This window comes from Grampus griseus (genome assembly GCF_964374135.1).
Source record: "Grampus griseus genome assembly, chromosome: 10".
Lineage (NCBI taxonomy): Eukaryota > Metazoa > Chordata > Mammalia > Artiodactyla > Delphinidae > Grampus > Grampus griseus.
The window spans coordinates 49822939-49845590 of record NC_139004.1 but is presented as its reverse complement, the minus strand read 5'-3'; the positions used below and the strand labels follow the sequence as shown (position 1 = coordinate 49845590).

General features: G+C 36.8%; 1 protein-coding gene across 6 annotated transcripts in view; it reads right to left on the bottom strand.

Annotated features, from left to right (window-relative positions):
- The window catches only part of RBMS3 (RNA binding motif single stranded interacting protein 3), a gene marked incomplete at its 3' end in the record, with an annotated part of 699823 nt that overhangs the window by 370226 nt on the left and 306945 nt on the right, over positions 1-22652 (bottom strand). For all 6 annotated transcript variants that reach the window (XM_082664257.1, XM_082664261.1, XM_082664260.1 and 3 more), the window contains exon 4: positions 8048-8139. In XM_082664257.1, the coding sequence (XP_082520383.1) occupies positions 8048-8139 (92 nt within the window). The remainder of the gene's footprint in view (positions 1-8047; positions 8140-22652) is intronic.

The window sequence follows — 22652 nt, the reverse complement described above, 5'->3', positions numbered from 1 at the left end:
ATATATATAATGGAATATTACTCAGCCATAAAAATGAATGAAATTGAGTCATTTGTAGAGATGTGGATGGATCTACAGACTGACATACAGAGTGAAGTAAGTCAGAAAAAGAAAAACATATATCATATATTAACACATATATGTGGAACCTAGAAAAATGGTACAGATGAAATGGTTTGCAGGGCAGGAATTGAGACACAGATGTAGAGAACAAACAAACGTATGGATACCAAAGGGGGAAAGTGGCAGGGGTGGTGGTGGTGTGACGAATTGGGAGTTTGGGATTGACATATATACACTAATATGTATAAAATGGATAACTAATAAGAACCTGCTGTACAAAAAAATAAATTAAATAAAATTCAAAAAAAAAAAGAAAGAATGATGGAGACCTCCCCAAATCTGAGGACAGATTTGGATATTCAAGTTCATGAAGCTCATAGGTCACCGAACAAACTTAACTTAAAAGATCTTCTCTAAGACCATTTAATGAAACTGTCAAAAATCAAAGACAAAGAGGACCTTAAAAGCAGAAAGAAAAAAGAATCTTGTAATTTATAGGGTAACCCTGATAAGGCTATTGGCAAATTTCTCAGTAGGAATCTTATAGGCCAGGAGAGAGAAGGAAAATATATTCAAAGCAGTAAAAGAAATAAAAACCTGCCAGTCAAGAATACTCTATACTGGCAAAGTTCTCTTTTGGAAATGAAAGAGAGATAAAGATTTTCCTCACAAAATAAAGCTGAGGGAGTTCATCATTACTAGACTTGTCTTGCAATAAATGCACAAAGGGGTTCTTCAAGCTGAAATGAAAGTAGCATGAAAACATATGAATATATACACTGCACTGGTAAAAGTAAGCATATAGTCAAATTTAGAATAATACTATAATATGGTGGTGTGTTAACCACTTCACTCTAGTATAAAAGTCAAAGAACAAAGGTATTAAAAACATCTATATCTATAGTAATTTCTTAACGAATATACCATATAAAAAGAGGTAAATTGTGACATCAAAAATATAAAAGGAAGTGAGAAGAAGTTTTTGTGTGCAAGTGAGGTTAAGTTGTTATCAGGATAAAGTAGACTATTATAAGATATTTTATGTAAGCTTCAAAGCAAAGCAAAACCTACAGTAGATATACAAAAGATAAAGAAAAGGGAATCAAAACATACCACTACAGGTAATCATCAATTCACAAAGGAAGGCAACAAGAGAAGAAGAAAGGAACAAGGGCACTACAAAACAGCTAGAACAATTAATAAGATGACAGTAAGTCCTTACCTATCAATAATTACTATAAATGTACATGGTTTAAATTCTCTAATCAAAGGGCATAGAGTGGCTGGCTGGATTAAAAGACCTAGCTAACTGCTGCCTACAAGAGATTCATTTCAATTTTAAGGACACACATACTCTCAAAGTGCAGGGATGGAAAAATATATTTGATGCAAGTGAAATCAAGAGAACAGGAATACCTATACTTATGCCAGACAAAGTAAACTTTAAGTCAAAAATAGTAACAGGAGACAAAGAAGGTCATTGTATAATGATAAATAGGGGTCAATTCATCAAAGATATGTAACAATCATGAATATATATGCATTGACATCAAAGCACCAACATTATATTAAGCAAATCCTAATTTCTGAAGGGAGAAATAGGTACAATACCATAATAGTAGGGGACTATATTATCCCACTTTCAACAACATATAGATCATCCAAACAGAAAATCAATAAGGAAACACTGAATTAAAGTATACCTTAGTCCAAATGGACCTAAAAGACAAATATAGAACAAATATATTCCATCTGACAGCAGCAGAATATACATTCTTCTCAAGCACACAAGAAACATTCTCTAGGATACGTCAGATAAAAAAATAAATCTAAGCAAATTTAAGAAAACTGAAATCATACCAAGTATATTTTTCAAATACAGTGTTATGAAACTAGAAGTCAGTAATTGAAGGAAAACTGAAAAATTCACAAATATGTGGAAATTAAACAACATACTCCTGAAAAATCAATGGGTCAAAGAAGAAATCAAAAGTAGAATAAAAAAATATATCTTGAAAAAAACCGGAAGAGAAACACAGCATGCCAAAACTCAATGGATGCAAAAAAGCAGTTCTAAGAGAAGTTTATAGCAATAATAACAAAATACACATCCTTTCATGGCAAACTCTAAACAAATTAGGTATAGGAGGAACATACTTCAACATAATAAAGGTCATATATGACAAGCCCACTGCTAACATCATACTCAATGATAAAGTTTTTCCTTTAAGATCAGGAAAAAGACACAGGTGGGCACACTCACCACTCTTCTTGAACACAGTGCTGGAAGTCCTAGACAGAGCAATTAGGCAAGAAAAAGAAAAGGCATCCAAATTGGAAAGGAACAAGTAAAACTGTCTTTGTTTACAGATGATATGATGTTATATACAGAAATCCCTAAGACTCCACTAAAAAACTGTTTGAACTAATAAATGACTTCAGTAAAGTTGCAGGATACAAAATCAACATATAGAAATCAGTTGTTTTTCTATACACTAACAATAAAATAGCTGAAAAAGGAATAAGGAAAACAACCCCATTCACATCAAAAAGAATGCAATACTTAGGAATATATAAAATGTATTGATTGACTTTTCCACCCAGTCACAGGAAGCAACATCTTCCATGGTTACTAAAATTTCCCTTGAACAATGCCTCTCTCCTTCGTACGTGAAAGCCTTTGAGAAATTTCCTTGTTTGGCTGGTTTACCAGCAGGCCCCACCAATGCAGTGATCCCTGGACATCAAATAGCCTTCTTACTCTCATATACCTGGAAATGATAAAAGCCAAGCAATAAAACCAGAGTAAAAGCAATATTATTATTGTCATAGGCCGAAAGAGTCTGGATGAGGAAGCCTGGTATGTGCCTCTACATTCAGAAGAGTAGCTTTGATAGACAACATCATGAGGCTAGTGGTTGAACTTCAGAAAAAAAGTCTAGAATATTCTATGGAATAGGTCCTTCTTTCATTAGCTAAAATTCTCCTACTGGAATATAACTGTTAGGACTCCACAGAGGTGATGCATTTTAAAAAATTAATTGTATGCATACACATATTTGAATGTACAGAATTTATTTTCCTATATTCATTGATTTTTTAATGATCTCTTCTGATCTCAAAATAAATGATTTTTTTCCCCAAAAGAACTATTATTAAGGTCACTGATTTATAAAAAAGAATTCCTTTACTCTGGTACCAATCTGGTTTGCTACAATGGTTGACATGGTATTATTTTATTATCCTAATGGTTGACACAATGCCTTTATATTATTCCCGATGGTCTGAAATCCTCTTGGATACTTGGTCTCTTTGGTGATCACTTAACTTTGATTTCTTCTACAAATACCACAGTGGAGTGAACCACCGTTAGTGACTGGAATGTCGGTCTTTGTTGTAGACCTGATAAAGCCTTATCTAAAGGCCCTGAGGAGGGGGTGACTCCTTCCCTGCAGGGGAAAGAGATGTGTTCTGTTTTCTCATGCTTGGAATTGACAGAAAGCAAATAAGAAAGAGGCCTGCTAAGCCTGAGGTTACTCAAGGCTTGGCTGGTGATGATTGGTGACTGTGGAGCCTCCAAATTTACATCCAGAAAAACTCAGTTTCTAAAACTATGCAGCCCTCCAGGGAGGCCACCATGAGACCCTGGGGGATAGTGGGCAAGGAAGACCCATCTGAATGGCAGACATGGGTGATGCAACTGGTTAACCAAGGAACATCCTACACTGACAAACCAAGAATTCTACTCCTGCCCAGCAGAATTTGATATGTATTAGTATCAGTGATTTCTGTTTGTTTTCCATTCTCTCTATTCCCAAGTGGTAGTTTTCCCTTGGATTCATGCTTCCTGTTGTTTCTCTGTCGTTCTATATCGTGGGAGTACAGACAGATAACTTGTTTTTTAAAGCTATGAGTTGCTAAGCCAAGAGGAGCAGCTGAGTCTGGGTCTGATGGAGGTGATGTCATCCCCAGTTGTGATCACAGGGTGAGGCTTTGAGCTGGGCTCCCTTCAGGAAAGAATGAATGCATGTCACCCAAAATGTATAAATGGGAAGAACGGGTTTGTGTATGTTGGAGAGCCAGGGAGATAAATGACCCTTAATTTTCTCTACTATAGGCCAAGAAGCTAAAATGCTCATCATCCTAGAATCTCTTGCAGCTAAGGGGGAAACCATATGACTCAGTTTTGGCCATTGAGATGTAAACATAAGTTCCTGAGCTAGGATTCTGGAAAAGCTTTTAAAACTTCAGAATCAGCCTTATGATTCTTTAGCCTTTTGCCCTTTTCTTTTTCCTGGCTTAAATGTGGATATAATAAGTGGCACTTTAGAAAAGAACATGTAAATGTATGGATGAAAGCCACATATAAAGAATCACAGAGCAGCCTTGACCCTTGATGGCACCCAAAACATTTTGCCCTTCATTGCTTATCTACAGCTTTCTTATTAATGAGTAAAATAAACACCTACAAGGTAAGCTATCGTTAGTTGGTTTTTCTCAGCTCTTTTCCTGTTATGCTTGAGACATATTCCTTGGCAAATGACTATCTTTTAAATCCCCTAAAATTGGCAAGAGTAGCAACAACCAATATTTTTAATCCAGAGCTGTAGCAATCCCAGGAGATAAATCATATGCTGAAAATCCAGAATAAGAAAGAAGTTTTATTCAGTGTTGATTCTCCAACACCTAGCACAGTGCCTGGCACTTAGCAAGCAATAAAAATGTTTGTTCGTTGATCCTATTGATTGTATTTTTCAGAAAACTTTTAAAATAAAGTAACACTTAAAGCATATATCAGAATTTACAGAAAGTTCAGTAACACATTTGAATTTAATGCATAACAATATTTATTGAATAATTAACATGTATTGAATTGTAATCTAAACACTATACTAAATTCTTTGTGTTTATTTTTAGTTAATTTTCACAGCAGTCCTATAAACTAAGTATTATTATTGGAGAATTTCAGAGGTATTTAAATAAGTTAGACAAGGTCACACAGCCAGGTGGTATGAGAGCCAGGATTCAAGGCCAAGTATATCTCCCTCCAAACCTATGCTCTTAATCACTATGTATTAATAAAATATTTTAAATCTGCTCTCCTAAAAGAAACACTTTTGATCCCTAAAAACCCTTTCTGGCAGAACAGCAAGTACACAGAAAATGTCAGTCTATGTTAATGGCTATACATTATTAATCAATTACCACTTACTGGATGAGTTATTAATTCCTCCTTGTTGACAAATCAGTTGAATATTTCATATGCACACATTGGAGTAAGTTAGCTAAATAAAGTGATTCACTTGGAGCATTTCATGTTTGCTCCAGGTTGCTATTGGGAACCTCGGTTATTTGTGGCATTTTTGCTCAAAAATCCTGGAGTTATTAAAATCTGGCCCCACAGACTGCAGAGTAGGATATTGATAAGAACAAGGATGCAGCTGGCAATTCAGTAGATACTTAAACAGCAAAAAATGTAGTGCAAGTTTCCCACACCTTGCAGACTGCAGGTTTATACCATAATAAACAATTATCACCAGGACAAAGGGGAAAAGGCCATGAAATCCAATAGCGCAGTGAGAAATCTACTAATACAGGTGGTCAAGCTTGTTCCATTTCATTGTCAAAGGGAGGCTATTTACTTGCTTCCAGTAGTTCAATTACAGAGTCATTTACTGCTGAAACTTTTCCAGTAGGCAGATGCAGATCTACAGCTCTGGGCTTTACATTCAAAATCAGTGAGGAAAAAGGGAATAAGAATCTCCTCCACAGACAGCATAATTGATAAGGTAGAGATCTGTAAGCAACCCCAGAAATAAAATAAGTGCCTTTAAGCATCCCAGTTGGACTCTCCTTACTGTGTATAGTGGGCATGGGGAAGGGTCAAGATGCTGACTATAATTAATGATGTTTTAGAAGCTCTTTAAAATATTTTCCCTTTGATAGTTTTCTGTCTAGATGAGATATCAGTGGTTGGTGTGTGTGTGTGTGTATGTGAAAAATAAAGAGAGAGAGAGAGAGAGATTCCTTGTGTACCAAAATGCTCAGAAACAGAGGGAAAATATTCACAATGGATCCTCAGTAGTTATAAAATCAAAGACAACTTTCTTTTCCTCTTGCGCAAGATAAAAGTGGTTTTTATCCAACAAATAACACTGTGTGTGTGTGTGTGTGTGTGTGTGTGTGTTCTGAGGACATTTGAAACAGTGGAGATTATACCGACTGTAATCATTATTTCTAAACTGCCACAATCTAGCAATTTCCAAAATTTGGCAGTGTATCCATAGACTAGATCAAAGATATGTCAATAACAAGGGTTTTTCTTGAGCATGTTTTTCATCATTTTCTTGTCAATAGGTTCTGCCTTTCAGTTGAAATTCAATTTATATTTTGCATACACCTAACCACTGTAATTTTATCACTTGTTTGCTGGGCATAAGAAGCCACTACTTAAGTGGCCAAGTAACTTGACTCTTGTCAAGTAACCTTTAAACCAAGACACGTATGTAATTCCCTTATTAATTACAAAGATTAACTTCATCAATCTTAGTTCATGACCAAATTCAAAACTTCCAGGCACAATCATGATAAGAAGTACACAGCTGAAAGATTTTAAATTCTAATTTATCCCACCTTGAAAAACAATTAAGGTGTCATAAAGGGCAATGAGTCCACCAAAGTAATCTCTACGGGAAGTGACCCACAACAAAAGGTTAACAGATAGGGGAGGTATCAGCTTGCTAGAAGACAACTGAAGATGAAGAAAACCAAATATACCACCTCTAGTTATTGGATGCTGAAATTGGAAAATGTCATCAGAGAATTTTAGCAATGATAATAAAATCCAAATGACCAAAAATTTGACAACTTAGTCAATATAACTCAGCTCTCTGTGGGAATAGTTAAGAGTAAGTGTATACATAAATATGGCATAAAAGCATTAGATCAGAATTTCAAGATCTATTGGCTTTTCTACCTAACTTTTGAGAATCCAAAGATCAACACATTCACTGGTAGTAATCAGAAAACTTAAGTTGCATGTGAATAATTAATGGTCCAAAATGACCATTATTTTAAAACAAATATGTACCAAGCATCCCTATGCTGTAACTAATTTTTTAAACTTTTTATTTGCAAATAATCATAGATTTACAGGACGATAGTATAGAGAGATCCCCTGTACCCTCCACCCAGTTTCCTCAAAGGTTATATCTTACATAATTTTAGTACAATATCAAAACCAGGAATATTGTGTGCACAATATGTGTGCATGTCACTTTTATCATATGTGTAGATTCTTGTATTTACCACTGCAATCAGGATACAAAACTATTATAAATGATTTTATTTGTTTTCTTGAATATAAAAATGCATTATAATTTCAGGTAGAAAGTTCCAAACTACTTGTTTTACAAAACAATCACAGCATATTGAAAATTATTAATATTTAGGAAATTATTATCTAAGAAAACTCTATTTATAAAGGCCAAAGTGAAATTCTAGCAATACAGACAACATACATTTGTGTTAAACTTATCTCCCTGCACAGATTAGACCACCCCATCATTCAGCGATTGGCTCTCCGCAGCATGAGAGTGAGGGAGTTTTCAACACGTAGTTTATCAAAGACATCTTACTGAGAACTGTACTCCTCCAAAACTGTTTACTGGTGAAAGCCCCAGATACACACATGCGCATACACACACCGCTCTGGTCTGGGGTAAAACAGAGCACTTCACAAGTGCCTTTAAATCACTAATGAAGTTACCATAATAAAGGAGAACATTAATAAATATACACAAAGAATTAATGAAATAAACTAGCCAGATTCTTCCCAGCCAAGGCTACCATGGGGTTTCTTATTTTCCCTAACAAGTAAACATAATCCAAATTGTTGCAAACTCCAACTCAATTCAGCTCATGGCAGTGGAAAAATATATGATCACAAAAGAAAAAAAAATCAGAATCGAAACACCATTCTTACCTTGGCCATTTGTGCCTGCACGCCATTTGCCTTGAGAGACGCTACTGCTTTCTGTGCAGCTGCCGGACTGTCAAAATCTACAAAACCATACCCTGTGAAAACACAAAGACCCTGGTTAGTACTCACAAATAGCTGCATCTCTGTCACACCAATAGAATGTGTGTTTGTGGTCAAACTTGCACTCATGACCCTGCTTGAACCATAGACCTCAATCTATGGCCCTTAACATGTCAGGAAAGATACCACAATATCGTTCAACATAAAATAGTAACTCGCTTATTTTCTAGAGGTTGCTTTTGATATTGGTTATGTAATCAGCAAGCTGATTTAGACTAATTTGGTGAGTAAGGTAATATATTATTTAACCATGTTCTTCTTTCTTCAGTGGATTTGCTGCAAGAATGAGGAACACAAAATGCTGAAAAATAAAGAAAAGTTTATCTCGAAAGTTAATTTTCTAAACCTCAAAAAAACTGACGGTAATAAAAGCCATGATAGAACCAGCATGAAGTTAGTACAAGCAACCTCAACATTTTCTGGTATTCAGTAGGCATTCAATAAATGCATGTTGACTACATGAACGAATAAAGGTTGTGAATGAGTCCAGGGAGGTTTGAAACTAGTTCCAGTTGATTTCCAAGCTTGTGTTAAGTCATTACAGACCTCGTTTCTCTCAAACATAACATCCTAAATAAACGATTTGACTGTTAAGGAACCTGTGATAAAGAGTGAGTAAATAGAGAAATATTCAAGCGTCTTTTAAAAATAAGAAACAAAGACCCATGTCACATATTTGTTACTTAAGTATAATCTGAAAAGGGTACAAGAGTTGCCTATACTGTTCTCTGATTGTGTGCCTGTGTGTGTGTGTGTGTGTGTGTACAGAGTGAGGCCAAAGAAACAGCCAGTAAAACAGAATAAATGAAAAGGGGATTTTGCATACCCATAAAATAGCTGATATTAGTTCAGGACTTAGCCTAACAGTAATTTCAGCTGCCAAGGATATTTCAAAATAAAAATGCTCAAGAATGAGTGTTTGGCACTCAGTGCCCACCATACGTATCCCGCTCCTCTCCTCAGCTGTCAGGCAGGGATTTGCTCTGTATTCCAATATTTTTCTCATTTAGAAGTTTTGAGGGGAACTGCTAAGGCAAACCTACTAACCATGCACTGTGACCATGCCCCCCCCCCTACTAAAATAAACCAAAGAGTGAAAGGGAATTCAATTACCAAGTTGTTTCTTGTAATTAACTTTTTAATTTTCTCCCCTTGAATCTCTTCTTCTTTTTCTCCCTCCCAGCATGTTAACCTAAAATGAACTTGTTACACATCAGTGTACCATCAAATGCTCTTGAAAAGCTGGGCAGAGAAACTGGGAAATTTGTATTTCGAATCCAAAAGGAAGCCTGCTCTGTCAGTATTGCTAATTCCTTTCTTCCCACAAAATTCAAACTATGTGACTAATATGAGTATTACCACCCACTAAGATGAGTAAGATGAGGGAAAAAGCAGAAAGAAAAAGAGGAAAAAGAACAAAATAAGTCAAGAAGTAGAGTTAGAGGGAGAGGAAGATAAAACTAAAATGCAGACTTTCTCTCCTATGTTCCAGCAACTGCCCTGAGTGGGTGATGTGTTGACACCTGATGAAATGATAATAATACATGTACTACTGTCCTGCCTGTTCACGTATATAAATAGAGAAACTGAAGCTTAAGCCAGGTGACAAGACTGGTCCCAAATCACGAGCTGCTTAATCAGTAGAGCCAGGATGTGGAGCAAAGTCCACACAGGCCTTTTCCAAATATACTGTACTATGAACTGCTTTATAATCTTATTTTGCAAACTATTTCTAGCAGCCCCTGAAACCCACCAGAGAGAGGACACAATCCTTGAAAATCCCTTAGACTCTGAGGTTAGCACATGAAATAAAACAATCCCGTAAAAGAATTCAACCCAGCTCATTCAGTCAGTACACTTATTCATGGAGTGGTTGAGTTCTCAGCAGAACGGGCTACATGAGGTTTGACAAGGCACCCCTCCCACCTCATGCTTTGGTCAGTCTTCCTCATCTGTTTGCAGGCTCATTCTTTCATTCAATAAGGAAATTCTATGTCAGGCATTTTGCCAGGTACAGGGTATAGAGTAGTGAAAAAAAAAAAAAAACCCAGTTCCCACCCTTACGCAGCTTATAGTTGAGTTGGGAGATGGACATAAAACAAATAACCATACAAATGAATCTATAATTACAAATCGGTATGCCTTCCCTGAAAGTAAATGAGATCATATACCACAGAATCTGATGATTGATTGTTCATTATTGAAAGTTTTAAGGAAGCAGTGCCATGGGATGACCTGCATTTCTTAAACTATCACTCTAGCTGGCTTGTCTTAAAGATGGTATTGGTTTTGGGGGAGGCAGGTAGCAAGAGTGGAATCAGGGAGATAACTTAGGGGCTATTACAGCAATCTGAACAAATGACAGCTGGCCATGAAATGGACAGGATGCAATGGATGGTCTGAGTTACATTCTGGAGGCAGAATTAACAGGACCCAGTGATGGATGGACTGGGTGGGAGTAGGGGAGATACAGGCGACAAGGATTACTACAGCTTTTTCAGCATAAGCCAATGGGTGGGTGGAGATGTGATCTATAGAAATGGGGAGCTGGGAGGAGGAACAAACAGGGGAGAGGGAAAATTAAAATATTGGTTTGAGGCATGGTGAGCCACAAATGCCTGTGAGACATCTAAGTAAAAATGTCAAATAGCAGCTGGATATATTAGGCTGGTTCTCAGAAAAGGGAATAAGATTGGGAATATAAACTAGGAGATCAACAGCATGAAGATATGATTTACAGAAACAGAAAAAGACAAAAGTGCCTGGTGTAAGTAGAAACAAAGAGCCCAGGTTTGGAGCTGAACTTCACCACTGAACTGTCAGATAGGAAAATGAGATTGCAAAGGAGGCTGAAGGAGAATCAGAGGGAAAGAAGGAAATACAAAGGGAATAAGATGTCTCATAGCCAAGGTAAGAAAGCTTCCCAAGCAGGACAGAGAGACTGACGGTGTCAAATGCCACTGAGAGTGAGAGCAAGATGGGAGCTTGAGAGACCCAATGTTTCAGGAGCGTGGACTTCTTTATTTAACTAGAGTTGATTTATAATATTGTGTTAGTTTCAGGTGTACAGCTTCAGATTCTTTTCCATTATAGGCCATTACAAGACACTGTGATGTATAGTTCCCTGTGCTATAGATAGGTCTTTGTTGTTTATTTTATATACAGTAGTGTATATCATGGACTTCTTTTCATGCTTGGCTACAGGCCAGTGGAGGCGACTGAAGTCTGCTTGAGTAGTTGAAGAGCAAGACTAAGGGAGGTGAAGAGAGTGTTTACAGTCTGCTTTGCCATTATGCTGCTGGGAAGGAGAATTAATAGCCAGCTTTAGCTCGAGGGGGATATGAGGTCAAAGGAGCTATTTGTGTTCGTTGGTTTTAAGATAGGAGATGCTATGGTTTTCAACCTTCGCTGCATGCTAGATGCACTTTGGGAGCTAAAAGAATGACCAATGCTCACTTCTCACCCCCAGGAAAATGAAATCAGTGTCTTTGGGAATGTGGCCAAGGTGTTTGCACACACACGTGTGTGTCTATTCCCCGGCTGGTTTCAGTGTGAAGCCAGGGTACAGTACTGCTGAATATTCATTCAAGTTATTCAACAAATATTTATTTGTTGTCCCTACTATGAGATAGATACTGTTCTTGGCACTTTTGAATGTTGATAAGAAAGATCAAGCAGAAGTCAAGAGATTAAAGCTTCAGGCAGAGAAGGGGATAATTTATAGGGCAATGTTCCTGAGAAGGTGGAAGTGTGAGGTGTTCTAGAACATGAATGAAGTGCTGTCCTTTGCTAAAAGAGGGACTTTGCCCTTGGCCCATTGTAACTGGAAGGAAGAAAAAAAGAGCAGTCTCAATTACCAGGTGTTATTTCTTTGTATATCTTTGTTTCTGGGACATAGCCTGAGCTTAATAAACATTTGTCGAAATTAATTGAAACCATGTTTAAAAGATGCTAAGTTACTTCATGGGACTACAGTGGGGATTAACTAATAAAAATGTCTGTTAATACATTTTGACTCTAAAGAACAATATAAATGCCAAGCAGCCAGGGCTCTGGCTTAGCCACGTTGCCACCCAGTGACGCCACCAAGGATTTCATGACTCTCGGCCTCTATCACAGTGTGGCTTCCTCCATTTTTTCCACTACACACATCACACAGGATATTACAAAATCAAGATGCTGTTCTCCAGGGCTGAACTCCAATCCAAACAGAAGAAATCCTTGTGAGGGCAGGAGACACCCTGAGCCTTGTCTGAATTGGGGAAGTTATGGGTGAACTTCGAGAAGAGTGTCTTTCCAAAGAGCCATCATGCCAGCAAGAAGAGAGGCCCCTAAGTACAAAATATCTCCTCTCCTGAAGGCTCCTGGGAAGCAAAGTTATAAATAAAGAATCAACGTTTCACTGAGTTCTGTGTTTTTCATACAAACTTACTTTCACCAATTAAAATGAACAAGCAGAGGTAAAATGTCTCAAGCACCACCCCCCCAAAAACCACACCACAATTCTGGAAATAAACATTGCATTCTTGACTCTTATGTGACAGCATATACTACATCGCAATCAGAAAGGAACAGAATTAAATACGAACCTGCCCCTAGAGAATAATGATGCCTTTACGAAGGAATAAAGCAACTCCAATTTGGTTTCAATTTGCTTTCCTTAACTACAAATCATCAAGCCCGGGAACAGAAACCTCTGTACCTACATCTGGTGAGAGGCAGGGTAGGGAGATTAGTTCAGCTCCAGCTAATAATGCTTTATGGTAACTGCTAAAATCCTCCATAAAATGGGACCCATTGGAAACACCAGCCCCAGTGACTGAAAGGCCATTGGTCTCCCTCAATTACATAATTAAGCTTGGCAGCAGGTTCAAATGAATGAAAACTGAATGTCACTGTTTTCTCCACACACTCCTGTACTTGTTTTCCTTCCTTGTCGGGGGACAAGGCCAGCAGTTCTGCAATTAGCGGGAAGCAGAGAGCAGCAAGAAAGAACCATCTCCATGCTAATTAGGTCATTCACCAAATGCACTCACTCCATTGGCAGAGCTAATCAATACTTTCCCGAAATGCTTTAAACTTGGTGTGTTAATTTAAAGTTTTGTTATTTTTATTGCACTATAAGCCTGGTGATTTTATAAAAAGAAGAAAAAATATATATATTTAGAAATTATGACAGAGTTCTACAAACAATGGTACTGACAGAGCGTTTTGTTTTTGTTTCTTCAGTGTTATCTGTAAGCAGCTTCTCTGTGACCTTTGCCATTCAGCTGGACCCCTGTGTGACAATTCATTTGAATTTTGTTAAAAGTCTCTTTATCATCTTTTTTAAAATTTAATTTTTATTTTACATTGTAGTATAGTTGATTTACAATGTTGTGCTAGTTTCAGGTGTATAGCAAAGTGATTCAGTTATACATATACGTATACCCATTCTCTTTCAGATTCTTTTCCCATATAGGTTATTACAGAATATTGAGTAGAGTTCCCTGTGCTATACAGTAGGTCCTTGTTGGTTATCTACTTTATATATATTAGTGTGTGTAGGTTAATCCCAAATGCCTAATTTATCCCTCCCCCACATTTCCCCTTTGGTATCATCTTTATCATCTTTAACAGTTAATTTTATACTTCTGTGTTGCAACTAGATCCTTAAATTCTCTCTGTAAACTGCTTACATATTTACCAACTTTGGATGGTTCTTTATGTGGGGGAAATGATACAAACCAGAATTCCTGGTTCAGATGTGTGGTGGCATGAGCCGAGTGAGACTCGCTCTCAGAGTGTAATCTCACACGACATTTCATATTTCTGCAGAATGACTGTCATAAAAGCCCACTTGAAACACAGATGGCTTGATGTTAACACCCAACTTCTTTCAAAGACGATCCAGATGTGAGTCAAATACGATTTTTAAACAGAAGTGAACACTTTGTCTAGGAATCACAGGTTCCACTGAAGTTCCACTCATATTTAACAGCTGAAGATGTTTAAGAATCGCCCTTCCATAAATCCCCCCTCTTTCTACTTAGGCTTGAGAATATTCTGCGGCTGTCATCTGAGCTCAGAGCACGGAGAGAAGGTGGCCTGCAGGAAGGAAAGAGTGATTTGCAGGCTTCCTGGAAGTCTGCTGGACTCAAGGCTGCCTCCAGGCATCTGTATTTCGATTTTTTTGTACATCCCTAAACTGTTGAATGACTGCCAAATGTCTGCTCTTATTATTGGATTTCCTAGTTCTCTGCATTATGTTGATCAAAGGAGGTAGTTGAAGGACAGCACTGATAAATTCTTTGCTACATGTATGCTTGTAAAACCAAACTAACAAGGAGACCCAATCATTTCTTCAGTATTTCCTTTTGCACTGATGTCCTGTGACTGACCATTACAATGAAGCAAGGATGCTACAATGCAATAGCCCTGCAGCCTAACTTACATGTGTGGAAAAAAAAAAAAAAAAAGGCAAAAGACAAATCCTGCTAGAAAGCAGAGGCCAAAGACAAGAGTGCTCATTTTGAGGAAAAGAATCCAAACCATTAAAATCTGAAATGACCTCCACTTTGAAGCATCTTTGGAAAAAGGATGGAACCATTTTATACAGAAAAGAACAGTGTCTGTACTTATGCAAAGGGCTGCAGCCTTCAGACACTTAGCAAACAGAGGCAAATAAGGTGGGTAACAGGGTCCACCATACAGGAAACAGATTGCTCCATTCTCTTCCCCTGACTTCTGAGCTTAATTACCTAAACATTCTGATATTCTAGTGCCAGGAACACTAAAATAAGACATCAGTTTTCGGAATAGAATTGACCTGTTTATATGGGACACTTTTGAACCATGATGTGGCTTTACTATTATTATTATTTAATCTTAATTTTATTTTATATTTTTAAATTTTTATTATTTTTAAATTGAAATATAGTTGATTTACAATGTTATGTTAGTTTCAGGTGTACAGCAAAGTAATTCAGAATATATATATTCTGAATATATATATATACCTTTATAGTTTATTACAGAATACTGAATATAGTTCCCTGTGCTATACAATAGGTCCTTGTTTTTTACCTATTTTATATATAGTAGTTTGTATCTGCTAATCCCAAACTCCTAATTTATCCCTCCTCCATCCCCTTCTCCTTTGGTAACTATAAGTTTGTTTTCTATGTCTGTGAGTCTGTTTCTCTTTTGTAAATAAGTTCATTTGTATCACTGTTTTAGATTCCACATATAAGTGATATCATATGGTATTTGTCTTTCTCTTTCTGACTTACTTCACTTAGTATGATCATCTCTAGGTCCATCCATGTTGCTGCACATGGCATTATTTCATTCTTTTTTATGGCTGAGTAATAGTCCATTGTATAAAGACGATGTGGTATATATTACTATTACTTAATTTACTAAACATCTACTCTGTGCAAAGAAGATAGTGTGTTCGATGCTGCAGGGAAAACCAAGATACTCTGACATGGCCCTTCCTGTCAGGGAGTTTATGGTCTAGCAGGATAGATAAAGACATTTAAATACAGTGGTGGGTCCTCTTATGCATGGGGTTACGTCAGTGAGCATATGCAAAATGGCATGTTTTCATTGAGTATAATATGCATGGTTTTGTGTGCACAGCTCTGCTCATCAGAGCTGAATACCTGAGTCAGGTCCCTTCTCATTGAGCAGCATGATGGTAAAACTATCCACATTCTACATTTATGTGTGCATTAGTCTATCTTTCTGTTTTCCTGTTTTTGTGCATAATAGAAACGCATTAAGTTAAATACAAAATATAGGGAGGAATTAGTATCACATAAAAAGTGAAAAGAAAGTGCTAGTGTTCTAAGATAGCAAATATTTCTTCCAGGTGGGGGCAAACTCAGTACACTTTGAGAGCAAACGACAAAAGTGAGGACTAGGGAAAAGAAATTAGGTCCCAAGTGGCATTTCCCTGCAGAATAAGACAATTACAAAAGACACGAAGAATTTAGGGAGCAACATACTTAGTGGCATGCCGCTTGAAAATGGGACGCTTCTTATTCCAGTTATGGTGCACAGAGAGTCTTATTAAACCAAACACAAATTCAAAACCCAAAACTCACTTCCCTTGTCACCCTGTTCAAATGATTTTTAAATGAGAGAAATTGCTTCTTTCTACTGAATAAAGTCAAAATTAGGATCAGGATCATTATTTAATGGGCTTAGAGAGATCATTATGCTTTACTGAGATTAAAGAAACTCACTGATTTGTCAAGGTTTTCGACTAAACCAGCCATGATTTTATTATAATATTGTAGAAATTAAGGGAGCAGTCTGCTTGGCTGTAAATGGATAGATTAACCTCTGTGAATCATCTTGCAAAGTTTTCCTTTCCTTTGTTCAAGGACACATATAAAATATATGTCTCATGTGAACCTTTGGTCCTAAGTGTCTCTGCCATCAACAGCAGTGGGATGTGTTAAGTGTATAATGCATTGTGGCCGCAGGAGCAGGCCAGGGTACTGATATAACAATTCCACTGAGTCTGTAAGTATGATGGAAGCAAGCTGTATCTGAATACTCTAATTACAGCTCTGCAATCCTAGCCCACAGTAGGCAAAACTATGGTTTTATTCCTGGGTGCCCATCTTTCCTCCCCTCTCTTTGCTCTGGCCTTACAAGCAGGTAAAACTGTAAACTATTCCTCCATCAGAAGAGCAGAGTTGATGGCCTCAGTGTGTGAGGATCAATGGAAGAACAATCTCCCCTTCCCCCCCCACCACAAGTACTTTAATCCACACTCACTCAATGCCTCCAGCCAATGGCCTGGAAAGCATGTCTGTAGTCTTACACATCCTTCTACAGCAGAGACATCTCCTGCCCTATGGCACATTCACCTTTAGAGGGTGGACACCGTAGTGCAACTAGGTAAGCACCCAGAAGGATGCATTAAGCAGCTCACTGCAAGAAGGAAGGAAGAGAAAGTGAATCCTACATACAGGTAACCCTTTGAAGAGGCATGCACCTGTGTACCTTTGTTTTTGTTACAGTCTACAATCTAGCTAGTCCCTCCACAGACTTGTCAATCCATCTCTATTTCTGTACCAAGCCCTGGGTCCCTTTGAACACCATTATTTTCCTGGGAAAGGGTTCCATCCATGATTTCCTACTTCCAAATCTTTGACAAAACTCACTTTGAAACCCTCGGGAAGCTTCTGTCTAATAAGTCACGCATTTCCTAACATATACCCATGTTTTACTGGAAACAGTCTTCAGTCACATATTTATATGCCAAATTCCAAATATTTAAAATAAATGTCCACAAGTACTGTCTCTGTCACTATAAGTGGTGGCTTTGACATCCTCTTGGACCCTAAATTACTGCTCTCCAACCCACCTGACATACCAAATACAATTCTAGTTTTGTATTAGAATCTAGAAAACAAAGAAACTTAAATGTACATGTAGGCAACTGATAATAACACATGCATGTGATTAAAAAGATTAAAAATAAAGTATAAAAATCATGCCAAACAAAACATTATTCAATGAAATGAAATTTCTTTTCTACCTAGACCTTAATGCTCTGGTCCAACTTCCCAAGAAATTGTCCAATGAGTCCGTCTGTGTTCTAACTTGAAAAAACAACTAGAACTAATTCTTGAGCTCTTACTTTTGTATGTATTAGAAGCACTTAGGGATTAATATAGAAATAAAATAATTTCTGCTATTAAAAATCATGAAATGAAAAACATTTGTAAGATTTTGTAAATGGCTCCACAATTGTCCATTTTCCCTTAAAAATAAATAGGAGTCTTGTTTTCTTTTAATTTTAAAAGTCATACAATTTTATTGGAAATTTCAGTTGATATGGAGAAAAATTAGCCATGATGCCACCTCCTAAAGCTAAGTAAATTGTTACCTTATTTTTTCCTTTATTTTTAACCAAAATGGTGCCACTTTATACACACATTTTTATGGTTTTTTTCCTCTTAATAACACATGTGGCTACATTTCCTGGTCGATAAATGTGGATCTCTAAAATACCATTAATCTCTTATTTTCAGCATCCCAACTGACAAACTCTTTCTTAAAGATTTCTGAGCTCTACATTATGCCTCAGCCAAATGTTTCCTACTTTGCAAAACTGATTTTATTCCAATATTTTGAAAGATTTTAATTAATAAAATAGTAATAGGCAATATTTTCAAAGCCTCCTAGACTTTACAGAGTGGTTTTTCTTAAGTGTTTTGATTCTTTCAAAGATGTTTCAAAGAAAGACCCTTAGGCATTACAAACCAAAGATATCAGAAAACAGTCAAATCAAATTCAAACGATACCCTCCTGAAATATAGGGACTGGAAGCCCGTTTTCTTTCTCATTGCAATTAAGTTGGATCTATCTCAAAGGAATTTTGGAAATATATCAGGATCTTGCGAGGCAAAATTACAGCTCTGTGATTCAGAAAGGATGCCAAGAGTTTGAATAGTCATGCCATTATACTCATGACTGCACATTCATTTATAAGTTGAAAGTGAAATCTTTTTCAACAATCAAAGACATGTTTTTCCCAAGGTAATTTGACCGTAATTTGTAAATTGGTACAGTAGCTGATTGCACCAACTCTTTTGAATCCCTCTGATAGCTGGTGATCCATGACTTACAGCTGAGGTCTTTCCTCTTACAGGCAGAGCCTGCTGGAAGAATCCTGGTTGTCTAAAGAAACTAGGATTTCATGATCCTAGAAGATGCTGGTTGAGATGCAATTTAGGGAACAGTGACTACGATATAAAATGGTCCTAAGTAGGATCAGAACGTGGATCACTAGGGAAGTGGCTCTACAAGCAGACCCAGAGTGGCCTCCCATGAGAGGTTTCCTTTATTTTTTTTTAATTTATTTTTTTTATACAGCAAGTTCTTATTAGTTACCTATATTATACATATTACTGTATATATGTCAATCCCAATCTCCTAATTCATCCCACCACCACCACCCCCTTTCCCCCCTTGGGGTCCATACATTTGTTCTCTTCATCTGTGTCTCTATTTCTGCCTTGCAAAGCAGTTCATCTGTACCATTTTTCTAGATTCCACATATATGTGCTAATATATGATATTTTTTTGTCTCTTTCTGACATACTTCACTTTGTATGACAGTCTCTAGGTCCATCCATGTCTCTACAAATGACCCAATTTCGTTCCTTTTTATGGCTGAGTAATATTCCATTATATATATGTACCACATCTTCCTTATCCATTCGTCAATGGACATTTAGGTTGCTTCCATGACCTGGCTATTGTAAATAGTGCTGCAATGAATGTTCGGGTACATGTGTCTTTTTGAATTATGCTTTTCTTTGGATATATGCCCAGTAGTCGGATTGCTGGGTCATATGGTAATTCTATTTTTAGTTTTTTAAGGAACCTCCATATTGTTCTCCATAGTGGCTGTATCAATTTACATTGCCACCAACAGTGCAAGAGGGTTCCCTTTTCTCCACACCCTCTCCAGCTTTGTTGTTTATAGATTTTCTGATGATACCCATTCTAACTGCTGTGAGGTGATACCTCATTGTAGTTTTCACTTGCATTTCTCTAATAATTAGTGATGTTGAGCAGCTTTTCATGTGCCTCTTGGCCATCTGTATGTCTTCTTTGGCGAAATGTCTATTTAGGTCTTCTGCCCTTTTATGATTAGGTTTTTTTTTTTTAATATTGAGCTGCATGAGCTGCTTATATATTTTGGAGATTAATCCTTTGTCCGTTGATTTGCTTGCAAATATTTTCTCCCATTCTGAGTGTTGTCTTTTCATCTTGTTTAGAGTTTCCTTTGTTGTGCAAAAGCTATTAAGTTTCATTAGGTCCCATTTGTTTGTTTTGTTTTTACTTCCATTACTCTAGGAGGTGGGTCAAAAGATCTTGCTATGATGTATGTCAAAGAGTGTTCTTCCTATGATTTCCCCTAAGAGTTTTATAGTGTCCAGTCTTACATTTAGGTCTTTAACCCATTTTGAGTTTATTTTTGTGTATGGTGTTAGGGATTTCATTCTTTTACATGTAGCTGTCCAGTTTTCCCAGCACCACTTATTGAAGAGACTGTCTTTTCTACATTGTATATCCTTGCCTCCTTTGTCATAGATTAGTTGACCATAGGTGCGTAGGTTTATCTCTGGGCTTTCTATCCTCTTCCATTGATCTATATTTCAGTTTTTGTGCCAGTACCATATTGTCTTGATTACTGTAGCTTTGTAGTATAGTCTGAAGTCAGATAGTCTGATTCCTCCAGCTCCACTTTTTTCCCCTCAAGATTGCTTTGGTTATTCGGGGTCTTTTCTGTCTCCACACAAATTTTAAGATTTTTTTGTTCTAGTTCTGTGAAAAATGCCATTGGTAATTTGATAGAGATTGCACTGAATCTATAGATTGCTTTGGGTAGAATAGTAATTTTCACAGTACTGATTCTTCCAACCCAAGAACATGGTATATCTCTCCATGTGTTTGTGTCATCTTTGGTTTCTTTTATCAGTGTCTTATACTTTTCTGAGTACAGGTCTTTTACCTACTTAGGTAGGTTTATTCCTAAGTATTTTATTCTTTTTGTTGCAATGATGAATGGGATTGTTTCCTCAACTTCTCTTTCTGATTTTTTGTTGTTAGTGCATAGAAATGCAAGAGATTTCTGTGCATTATTTTTGTATCTTGCAACTTTATCAAATTCATTGATTAGATCTAGTAGTTTTCTGGTGGCATCTTTAGGATTCTCTATGTATAGTATCATGTCATCTGCAAACAGTGAAACTTTAACTTTTTCTTTTCCAATTTGGATTCCTTTTATTTCTTTTTCTTCTCTGATTGCCGTGGCTAGGACTTCCAAAACTATGTTGAATAATAGTGGTGAGAGTGGACATCCTTGTCTCGTTCCTGATCTTAGAGGAAATGCTTTCAGTTTTTCACCATGGAGAATGATGGTGCTGTGGGTTTGTCATATATGGTGTTTATTATGTTGAGGTAAGTTCCCTCTATGTCCACTTTCTGGAGAGTCTTTATCATAAATGGGTGTTGAATTTTGTCAAAAGCTTTTTCTGCATCTATTGAGATGATCATATGGGTTTTTTTCTTCAATTTGTTAATATGGTGTATCACATTGATGGATTTGGGTATACTGAAGAATCCTTGCATCCCTGGGATAAATCCCACTTGATCACAGTGTATGATCCTTTTAATGTGCTGTTGCATTCTCTTGCTAGTATTTTGTTGAGGATTTTTCCATCTATATTCATCAGTGATATTGGTCTGTAATTTTCTTTTTTTGTAGTATCTTTGTCTGGTTTTGGTATCAGCGTGATGGTGGCCTCATAGAATGAGTTTGGGAGTGTTCCTTTCTCTGCAATTTTTTGGAAGAGTTTGAGAAGGATTGGTGTTAGCTCTTCTCTAAATGTTTTATAGAATTCACCTGTGAAGCCATCTGGCCCTGGACTTTTGTTTGTCAGAAGATTTTTAATCACAGTTTCAATTTCATTACCTGTGATTGGTCTGTTCATATTTTCTATTTCTTCCTGGTTCAGTCTTGCAAGGTTATACCTTTCTAAGAATTTGTCCATTTTTTCCAGGTTGTCCATTTTATTGGCATATAGTTGCTTGCAGTAGTCTCTTAGGATGCTTCGTATTTCTGCGCTGTGTGTTGCAACTTCTCCTTTTTCGTTTCTAATTTTATTGATTTGAGTCCTTTCCCTATTTTTCTTGATGAGTCTGGCTAATAGTTTATCAATTTTGCTTATCTACTCAAAGAACCAGTTTTTAGTTTTATTGATCTTTGCTATTGTTTTCTTTGTTTCTATTTCATTTATTTCTGCTCTGATCTTTATGATTTCTTTCCCTCTACTAACTTTGTGTTTTGTTTGTTCTTCTTTCTCTAGTTCTTCTAGGTGTAAGGTTAGATTGTTTACTTGAGATTTTTCTTGTTTCTTGAGGTAGGACTGTATTGCTATAAACTTCCCTCTTAGAACTGCTTTTGCTGCATCACATAGGTTTTGGATTGTCATGTTTTCATTGCCATTTCTCTCTAGGTATTTTTTTAATTCCTCTTTGATTTCTTCAGTGATCTCTTGGTTATTTAATAATGCATTGTTTAGCCTCATGTGTGTGTGTTTTTTACATATTTTTTCCCGTAATTTATTTCTAATCTCATAGCATTGTAGTTGGAAAAGATGCTTGATATGATTTCAATTTTCTTGAATTTACCGAGTCTTGATTTGTGATCCAGGATGTGATCTCTCCTGGAGAATGTTCCATGTGCACTTGAGAACAAAGTGTAATATGCTGTTTTTGGATGGAATGTCCTACAAATATCAATTGAATCTATGTGGTCTATTGTGTCATTTAAAGCTTGTGTTTCCTGATTAATTTTCTATCTGGATGACCTGTCCATTGGTGTAAGTGAGGTGTTGAAGTCCCTCACTATTATTGTGTTATTATAGATTTCCTCTTTTATAGCAGTTAACGTTTGCTTTATGTGTTCAGG